An 11,088-nucleotide genomic window follows, 5' to 3' on the forward strand; every position below is an offset into this window, starting at 1 on the left:
GTTTAGAAAGCATCAAAAAAGCTATCCCAAACGAAGCCTAAGTCTTTATTTGGAATAAGTTTTTCTTACTTTTTTTCTTTTCAGACCGCAACTAGAATTTAATAATTTATGTTTGGTCTCTGTTTATTCGTTGCTTTCAAAAAAATTAGATAATAGGAAGCTACTTTCTACAATAGTTTTTAAAAATTACTAAGGCCTAGTTTGTTTGGGCGTTTTTTTGTGCTTATTTCTTTTTTAAAACGGTAAAGTTATTTCTTCTTTACTGTTTGATTCCTCAAACCATGTTCTCAATAACACCATTTTTTTTTCATTTTTCTGCTGTTTTGAGAAAGCTTTTTGTATGTGCTTTCTCAGTTAGAAAATTCCTTTTTCTGAACCAAAGTTTCTTAAAACTGTCTTTTACAAAAATATGGAATAACCAAACCAAGCCTTAATCTATAATAGCTTTACAAAGCAATAAAAATATCATCTCAAACGAAGCCTAAATGGGCTTTCTAATGATGATAGTGTAATGATGAAAATATTCCAACAATAGAGTTTCTATTAGTAGTCTAATGAGAAACATTTTTGTTAGGTAAGATATGAGTGTAAATCATGCGGAGTCGTGGTCACTCAACTTTCGATTTGAGCTTTAGGCTTCGTTTGGGACGACTTTTTTATTGCTTCTTAAAGCGGTTTTTTAGTACAAATATTTTAATTTTTATACTAAAAGCTACTTTAAGAAGCAAGAAAAAAATCGTTCCAAATGAAACCTTAATCTCACTAATCCTGTCCATCAGGATTCTCGAATTTGTTTTCAACTAGTGCTTTATGAGTTAGAGTACAATCATCTGAAAATAACACTAGGTGTCTAGGATTTTTTTTGTCTCATTAACTGTGGATAAAATATTTACTAAAAATTTTTGTTAATATAAATACTGATTGGTTGGTTTTTTAACATATTTTTAGTTAGAGCTATGATTAATAAAAAAATTTAAGGAATTACTGTCATTTATCTCAAAAATTTGGACATTCCATACTATAGTCTTAAGACAATTAAATGATGATGAATGAATTCTTTATGATCAAACACTCCGTCGCCCGACTATAGTACTCTGATACCTCTGACTATTGATCTTTGACCAAACAGGTAGGCCAATGATCCCTTAAAAACATCTCTTATGCCATTCGGTTCTTCCTACCAATCATATAATGTGTTCTACACAATGTATATTTATTATGTTGTGTCGATGTCTTCCTCTGAGGAAGGAAATCATTTGCAATAAGTGACGTATACAAGTAGAATCATTTCAATTGGGTTAGTTCCCGTGATTTTACCTCGAGTTTTTAAAGTAAAAAAATATATTATCTCTTATGTTTCTTGCACCCATTCTTTCTCTTTATTTGTGTGCATGTTGGTCTTCGTATAAAACTAGGACATTAAACTATTTATTTCTCACCGCCACGAATGTCGTAGCACACAACAATATTTAATTGCTATATTAATTTCTTCTTTAAGTGTTTCAATTATGAGTATTTGAATTAATTAATGGATTTTTAAATAAATTTAAAGTGTTCAATTGCACACCCATTTGAATCCTCGTTTCATAATTGAATCAGTCTTTCACTCTTTATTTGTTCCAACTTCCTAAAGATCCAAATAATATTCTTATTATTTTGTTAATTTTGTGATAGTCCTCCATTATTTGAACATTTTAATATGAAAAAAATATAAAAATTTGAGATTCTTAAAAGGTGTTAACTCTTAATTATGATATATTATATTAACTGTTGATTTATCTTCTTTGAATTATTTATAATTAAAAGGTTAATTTCTTTCGATATTTTTTATTTTCAACCAACTCTTTTACCCAGTGATCTTTCACTTATTTAAAATTTCAAAACTATTAAAATATACTAGAAGTCCCACCTCGGTATGATGTTCATAATGTCAAAGTTTTAAATATCAGAAAGCCATAATTCCAATAATGAAAAGACAAAAAGGAGGAAGAAGAAAAAAAAAATAGGCTTAAAGCAAATGTAAGAACATAAAATAATCAACAAAAATTATTCTAGGGGTGTCAATAAATGATATGATCCGCTAACCAGGTCCGAAAAATTCAGGTTGATTGATCATTTTAATAAATGAGTCAAGTTCGAGTTCAATTTTCAACCCGTTTATTAAATGGGTGATGTTTGAGTTGACCAATGAATCAATTTTTAATCCAAAAAAGACCCGTAGTGCTATGAGTCATGCTAGACAGTTATTTCTTATTTTTCATGCTTAACTTGAAGGGTTGCATCTTTTCGTGATATATAAGTATCTTTTTGTTAGTTTTAAGTAAAGAATGAAGTGTAAAGTGAGGAGTTTTATATGTGGAATATGATTGTGATGATTAATCGGGTGGTTTTTTGCCTCAAACCGCAAGTTTGTTGTTCTTACTGGGAAGTGCTCGGGGTTTACCCCTTGCTTAGGTTATGGTGCTTTGCACACTACAGGAAAATCACTCATTTCCGGCGGCAATTTCCTGCGGTTTTGTAATTTAGCGGCAGTTTTCCGGCGGTTAAAATGCCGCCGGAAAAAACCGCGTAGGAAAGTAAATTCCGGCGGTTTTTTCCGGCGGCAAATTATTCCGGCGGTTAGCCGGCGGTCTTAAACCGCCGGTCAAATTAAAAAAAAAACAAACTTGAGGGCCACAGCACCCCAAACTATTCGCGTAGCGCTGCGAGATGGACTGGACGATTTTCTCTCTCGTTTTTCTGAAGGGTTGCATCCCTTGGGGTTATTTACTTGGCTTTCTCTTGTATTGCTATAGCATTAGATATAAAGAATAGTTCATGTGAGAAGAGAAGTAAGGAGTGAGTGAGAGAGAAGAGAGATATGTATTTATTTCTCTCTATTTTCATAGTGAATTTCTTGGTGTTATGTGGTTCCGTGACTTTTTCCCTATTTTGCCTTTTCCATGTAAATTCTGGTATACTTTATTTTTTCATTGCTTTTACTTTCTTGTATGTTTCATCATTGTGTGTTTACTCCTCGTCATCCCCAGCAAGAGAGACGCGAAAGAGTGTGGGAGAAGAGATATGTACAATTTTCCCTTCTCCCAAACTCTATAGTGAATTTCTTGGTGTGGTGTTGCTCCATGATTTATTTTCGGTTTCAGATTTTTTCACGTTAAATCATGGTGTTCTTCTTCTTTGCAATTTTTTTTTTTTTTTGTGTTCATTGCATGATTTTATCCCAACAACAACTATCTAACTCTTGTGCTTCCATTTATCTTCTAATCAGATGATAAAAATCCATAAAATGCAAGGTTAAGAAAGAGAATGAAGGTAATTGAAGACCAAAATAGTTGTTCATTACATCATTCATTCCTTCATACTCTCCAAAAATATATTAAACATTTAATACTTATTTATTTATAAACTACAAAGGCACTTTAAAAGTTACTAACACAATCTAATTACAAATTGCACTTATAGACCCTTGCATCAGATTACTGGCAGAAGTGGAGGCCTCGTAGTCTCATCAATCTCAGCTTCATGAATCTCTCCTCTTCTGCATTTCCGAATCTCCAGGTCATCATCTAGGTCTACTGCGGGGTGGATATTTGCTGAACCAAAACTTGGCATGGCCATCACTTGCTGATTTTCCCCCTCCTCACTTTCCTTCCTATAAAATCTACCATCCTCAACATCATAAAAGTTCCCAGTCCTCACTTCCTGAGCCAGCGAGCATGACCAACAGAATAGCCATTGCATGAAATCAGTGAAATCTGGATACCCACAGCAGAAATGGTTTTCAGGAAGTTTGAATTTCTTTCTCATTTGAATCCTCCAAAATCCTCCATATAGAAGCCCAAACATGCAAAGAACAATGCCTGTAATCCCCACCATGTATCTAATTACAACATCATTGATATTGAGAGCTGTTACGGAGAACACTATAACTGTTGCACCGCAGAGAAATACGAATGTGAAGATGTGAACATACATGTTACCAAATCCAAGCCTCTCCATGTTCCATCCGAAAACGCAGAATGTGCAGAAGAAGGAGAGAGAAGCAACAGCTTGATAATCCCAGCAATCAAAGAGTCCTCCAATCCACTCTGGTGAAGTATCCACCACCCTATTGCTGTATTGCCTTATCTCATTCGAATTCTCATCTCTGCTATTTATTGTCATGGCTACCTGACTCACCGCTTCTTCATCGTTCTCAGCTTCAGTCTTCCTTCCAAGAGGGCCAAAGAATGCATAAATACCAGCAATGACTGGTGCTACAGTTCCTGTAGCAATGCAGATAATCTGTGGCCAGGCAGGCCTCGTGTCGCTTGAATATGCCCAAAAGAGAGTACAAAGGCCATATTGAGAGAAACAAGTTATGTGCAGGAGGACAACAACAAACATCATATGAGCTCTCTCATGTGGCTTTCTTGTTCCATTCTTGCAGTATATCTTTCTCAGCTCCAGAATGTCCTTTGATCTCCACTTACATAAGAGAACCAAATGGTGGAAGATCCTCGGGTGCTGATACAAGCACATGATGGTGAAGAGAGCATTGAGGATTTGGTTGAAGATCTCTGTCCATTTCTTTCGAACCGAGCTTTTCGGGATGGCATTGTTGAGGAGCCCAACCATGAACAGGAAGAGCACAACAAGGCAGGCAGCAACAAAGAAGAACCAAACAAGAAGAGCTTTATTCATTGGGTGCTTGATCCAGTTCTTGCAGTATCTAACAATGGCTTCCCAGTTGATCTTTCTGATAAAAGGGATATGGAAGCGGTGGCTCCCATTTATGGTGCCGGTTATGAGATCAGGATGTGAAGAGCTGCTCCTTGTGTTCTGGCTCCGACTTCTGTTGAAGAAGTAGAAAGGATGGATTCTGGTTACAAAATTGAATTTGTGAAACCAATCTTTCGATGGATTAGCTTTCAAAAAATGCAGGAATCCTTTCTTGCGGTGATTCTCATTGAGGAGAACCTTTGTAACTGTTGGGATGTCTTCGAGATTTACATTTGTGCTAACTGTTGTTGCTTCTTTTGTCTCACCAATGGCACTAGACTCCATTCTTTTGTGCAACAAGTAATTGATAGTAGATATCCTGCATGAGTTTGTATGTTAGAATGCCAAATTTTGTTTAGAAATCTCTGTTATATTGATGAGAAAAATGAAATCATCAATTTTCAAGTTCTAAAATATTTATAGAGATTAGAAACAGCAGCCAAGCAAGCTCTTTGCATGTATCTTGAAAAAAAAAAACAAGGTTCATCTTGTGATAACCAAAAACTGACCTTAAAAGTTATCTAAGGTTGATAGAAGCTGTGCTTAAGGCAAAATTATTACGTGCGGTCACCGGACGCCATCCGAAGGTCAATCCAGACACACCACATCATCAATTCACTGTGTATCATTGTGCATCGGGTGACAAGACGCATCATAATTGGCCTCCGAATGGATCGTTGACCGCACATAATAATTTTCCGTGCTTAAAGCTCTTAAAGTAGAAATTTGGGCATTTAAATTTAGCCAACAAAACAATAGAGTTCAGGGGGGTAAATTAACAGCATAGTTGAGTCACATATAAGTTGTTGAATATCATCATAGACGTCAGAAAATTCAAGAATCTGTGAGGATGAGTAACCAAACATAATGTGCCATATATTCCAGGCATAATCCAAAACAGAAAATGCTGCGGAAGGGTAGAGCTAGGCAGACAAAATATAAATTTTGACAAAAAAACTGTCAACAATTGCACAGTAGCAAGAGAAGGGAACCAGGCAAGCAATCCAAAACAAAAATTTTCCAAGCAAAATCGATACAATTCCCCAATCCAAAAAAGTTAAAACAAATAAGTCAACACAGTGGCAAGAATGCCAAAGAGTAGAAAAAATCCAGTTATATGAAGAAAAAAAAATCAACAATAAGAGCAAGTATTTCACTTGTTAGCTTAAATTTTTTGCATTTTTGACGAATTTCAATCTGATTTTTTGCAATCAGAGTTGTAACATTGTTGTCTTCTACATTAAATATACATCAATTTCTTTCAACCCATATATAGTGTAGAGAGTGTTGGTGATGGAAGTAAAATACAATAATGAAATCAACATGAAAAATATAATATAGGGGAAAGTAAAGGACGTCAGGATTTAATGTGGAAAAAACTGAAATCGAGAAAAAAAAATCACGAAGCCACACCATACCAATAAATCTAATATGAAAATTGGGAGAAATAACTTGAGATCTCTCTTCTCTCTCACTCTGTCCTTGTTTTTCATCTATCTTACACCATTCTTACACAAAATAAAAGAAACAGGCAAGTAAATAATATCAAGGGACGCCACCCTAAAAAAAAAGAGAAGGAAAACTATCTGGTCTGCCTCGCAGTGTTGTGGCGCTCAAATTCTAATCTAGAGAGTTGCAACGCTCTGCTCTCTGTCATTTTTCCTAGCAAACTTTGTAACACTAGGGCACTTGGGAATACAATGCCGGGACGCTTGGGTACACAACGCCAAGACGTTGTACAAAAAATAAATTCCGAACACAATCATATTTTAGATAGACTAACACAGAGATGTGTGTGGAAGTAGAGAAAAATCTCTTAGTGAACTTATAAGTGATATTGTCAGCATGGATTAGAATTTGAGAGAAATTGCCTCGCATGTGAAAGAATTTTCCATCATGAATGTAGGCTTTCAGAATATTGAAAGAGAATGGGCATTCAAAGAAAAGATAAAAATGGGCGCCTTCTTTCAAAAAAGAGTATATGTCATCACTTGAAATGACTCTAGATGGGAGAGCATCTTTTGGTTTTAAGACCACCAAAATAAATTTTTGAAGCCATGATACCAATTTTTGTAACCATAAACTTTGTACCAAACATATTTTATCCTATTAATTTTGTCATATTGATGGCCAGCTAAGCCGGTTCAGTCTATCAACCTAGCACCAACAAGGGGGCCCAATCTAGCTGGCAAGCAGAATATCCTTGTGAGCCCCACTAGTGTGGACAGCGGGAAAGGAGTTTCACAACCTGACCCGATATGACCTGATAGCACACAGATCATACCGTGTTCAATTGTGGCAAGGTTGACCCAATGATCTGGTCGGAGAAGTATTGAAATAAAACTTTTAATTTATACACTACACAGAATTACTGTTTAATTGCAATATAAAAAAGAAGACCAGTGAATCTTAATATTATTTTTTATACATCATTCAAAACATATAAAATTTGAAATCTATCTACAATAGCACTTGACAACAGAGAGCACAACAAAAAATAAAAGTCAAGCTTGCAAAAAAATCAAAACTAACTAAAGCAACCTACAACACAAATTGAAGTATGCTATCCAAACTACTTAGCTCGATCCTTACCCTTCCCCAAACTTGAAAACAAAAGCAAAAGAAGGGATGAGCTAACACGGCTCAGTAGGTTATTGTAGCCTAAAACATAAATCAATAACCAAAATAAAAAGAATTGATCTGAATTATGTAATGAAATTGAATACAATTAAATAAATACAAAATTATCTGAATTATAAACAAACACTTCATAACGATTATCAGAATAGCTCTTAAGACCAAATTTTCATGTATCTTCGTGACCAAAATCCCACTTCGGGCGTCAGGGCACAGACATCATAACACTTTGATAATAAAATCCCACCTCAGTCGCCTATTGGCGGCGACATAATGGAATCCCACATCGGTCACCCACTAGCGCCAGCATTACAGAATCTCACATCTATTGCCTACTAACGCTGACATCGCATCACAACACTTTACAACATATTTTTAAATGCATTTCATTAATTAAAACATAGTGTGACTCAATTCAGATATTACCAAAATGTTGTAATGGTAGACAACAAAAATAATACTGAGGAAAAATTTACAATTTCCAAACATAATCAAATTACTAGAGATCGTGTAAAACATCATTATGAAACTTTAATTAAATTGAAGCATTATGTTTAGATTTCAAAATAAATTTTTGAGTAGGATAAAATGGCTGTTTTTTCAAAATCATCAGACACAAAATTTTCAAAATATACTCAAAATATTTTTAATCAGAACATCTATAACATATAAAAAATTACGCGATAAAAATTTTTCCAAAACAAAGTTAACAACAATTTCGGTAACCGAAATACAAATTTGATAAAAAAAATATCAACAAATACAAAATTATTGAAATATGAAATAGGCACCTACCTTGAGACAAGCAAATTTTCCAACTGGGCCAACGGACAAAAATCGTTCTACAACCAAACCTAAGCTTTTCTCCCTTCTCTCTCCTCTATTTTCTCTAAATTCCCCAAAAAAACTTCTTTGTTAATGGGAATGAAAAGAAAACAAAGGGATTTAATAAATAATAATAGTGGAATTATATTTTTATATAAAATAATAATATAATAATATATTCTAATGATTTTTTAGTATAAAATTCATAAAAATTCTTTTGGGGATTTCAAAAATTATAAAAAATATACATAAAAAGCCCATTTTATTTAGAAAATTCTAGTGAAATCAGTTTGAAAAACAGACACCTGGCGATCCCAAAACCCCCACTTGTACCGACAAGTGCCAATTTCTTAAGAAATTTTACTAGTGCCCAAAAATTATGAAAAAAATTAGAAAAACTAAAACACAATAATAGAGATATTATGGAGAAGAAGGCTTATGATTTGAGCTTATAATGAATGCTAAAAAAATTCTTGACTGTTATAGTTAAAATGTAAATTTCAAAATTTTAAGTTATAACAAGGAGAGAGGGGGGCTCAAAGGAGATTAATTCTACCTTTAATTACTTACCATAGAAAATCAAAATTAGGAGGAAATTAGGAAAGTTTATTTAGGGAAAGCTAGATGGCTTATTTGAACTCAGTTTTGAAAGAGAATTAGGAAAATTTATTTAGGTAAAACTAGAGGGCTTAACGAAGCCTAAGTTTATTCATCCTGCTCAATCAGCTTACATCCAAGTGAGAGATATTTCTGAAAATATTATTCTTGTTAGGGTGGAACATCAGGTGATGAAATCAAGAATTCAAATGAGGGAATAGGCGAAAGAGTTTACGAAAACTTTTGCAAGCTAGAACATCTTTTATATAGATGATAGCAAGAGAATCTAAGAACAAAAAAAAAATTCAAATTATATATAACTACGCAGCATTTTCACAAGCCAAGCCACCTAATTATTTTCCCACGCACAACAAATGGCTCCACCATGTTAAACCAGGCCTGCATATATTGTGCAGAACTTAACAAATAAGAAACAAATTAACAATTATTGGCATGATCAATTCCATGATTTTTTTAAACTTTCTCTCTGTTTCAATTCCTAATTTAATTTTCTTTCTGGAGTTTTCATCTCTCTTTCACCTTGTTTTCTTCGTTCCTTGTTCGATTTAACAATTGGCAGCTCTTAATCCAAAAGCTTAAGATGCTTCCTTCGCTGGAATCTTTTTTTCCTCTTATTTTCATATTTTATTTTACTATTTCATTGTATACTGTTAGAACTGTAACCCTTTGCTCTTCTCCAAGTAATTTGGTGATCACCATCCTTGTTGTCAACCCTCCTCGTGTGTTTATGAGTTTAGATCAAAAATATCAAATTAGGCCTAACATAAAGCCAAATTCACTTACAAATTGGGCTTCATTTGGGACAGCTTTTTTATTGATTTCTAAAACAAATTTTTAGTACAAAAATTTCTTATTCAAAAATGTTTTGTACTAAAAAACTTTTTTAAAAAGTAACAAGAAAGCTATCTCAAACGAAGCCTTAATTACTCTTTATATCAATGCAATTTTAATCATCTAATATGGATTAAGCTCAATACTCTCATGCTGGATTGACAATTTTACATAAACTTAAAAACTACTTGAAATCTGTGCCGGTTTCGAGTCCATTTGAAATTGATTTGTTTTTTCCGAGTCAATTTCAGGTTGTAATCCATGTTCTACATATTCATGCATTCAACAGTTGACTTTGTGCTCACATAATTCTAATCTTTTGTGATTTCGAATCGATTGGAATCAAGCCAAGTCAAGTCGAACTCATTTCAAGTTGACTAACAAATCGACTCTTTATGGGTCAAGTCAACTTGACTCAAAATACATTTGGATTCAAAGAGAGATCAAGTTCGGACTGATACATTTGATAGCCCACAATCAGTATTTACATATTTTGGCAGTGTTATAATATATACTGCTCCATGAATTAACACTTAAGTACTTAAACAACCCAAAAGAGAAAGCACGAAAGATCACAACAAACAATAAAATAAAATAAACTAAACAACAATTTAAACAGCAAGAGAATCAGACAAGATACATGTTAATTTTTCTTTCCTTTCAACAGTTCTAATAAACAGTTCTGATCAAATAAGCTCAATGAAATATTCAAATAAAATTCATTTTCAATATTTCTTTCTCAAACTTTATATATATTTTCCCATCCCAAAATCCTTGATTCAACGCTGTAATTCTTTCAGAAATCAATCCAGTAAACTGTTATTACCAAATGAACATGTCTAAAATAAAACCTTCTGTTCTGGTAATAAGCCATCAACACACGAAAGAGAGAGAGAGAGAGAGAGAGAGAGAGAGAGAGAGAGAGAGAGATGCATCACGTACCTTTGAAGAGCACAGGCTAATTAAGGAGAGAAATCTCGACTGCTCTCCCTTGCTCCTCTTCTCTAGCTTGTCAGAAAGTCAGCGAATGGTTTTTCTTCCTCAGTCTATTGTAAAGAGGGAAAAATATATGATTTACTTATAAAATCAAGAGAAGAAAGGGACAATCAAGCTTGTTAATTATAATGATAACGCAATAATACTAATTCCAAATATATATTAATCATGATTTCGTTATCAGATAAAGGTTAAAGAGAAACTACTTCATTGTCCGTTCTTATGGAAGCGCTTACAGAAAGCGCTTTGGAACACGAAGAAAGTACACAATTCTCCTTGGCCTATTGGTTGAGAGTTTAGGCTTCCAACTAAGAAGTCCAAGGTTCGAGTCTTTGTGTATGCGTTGTGTGTGTGAGTTTGCCTTAAATGGCCTAAATGTCCCAAAAAAAAAACACGAAGAAAGTAGTAAGAATGAGTCAA

The 11,088-nt window shown here is 33.9% G+C and overlaps 1 protein-coding gene across 1 annotated transcript; it reads right to left on the reverse strand.

Moving 5' to 3' along the window:
• Positions 1-3,254: 3,254 nt before the first annotated feature.
• LOC110107411 lies at positions 3,255-10,738 on the reverse strand. Its single transcript, XM_020837674.2, has 2 exons — positions 10,615-10,738; positions 3,255-5,080 (listed from the first exon to the last, which is right to left on the reverse strand). The coding sequence occupies exon 2, from the start codon at positions 5,044-5,046 to the stop codon at positions 3,472-3,474; it is 1,575 nt and encodes a 524-aa protein (XP_020693333.1). The 5' UTR covers positions 5,047-5,080; positions 10,615-10,738; the 3' UTR covers positions 3,255-3,471.
• Between the last annotated feature and the right edge of the window lie 350 nt (positions 10,739-11,088).

This window comes from Dendrobium catenatum, unplaced genomic scaffold (assembly GCF_001605985.2).
Source record: "Dendrobium catenatum unplaced genomic scaffold, ASM160598v2 fragScaff_scaffold_853, whole genome shotgun sequence".
Taxonomy (NCBI): Eukaryota; Viridiplantae; Streptophyta; class Magnoliopsida; order Asparagales; family Orchidaceae; genus Dendrobium; species Dendrobium catenatum.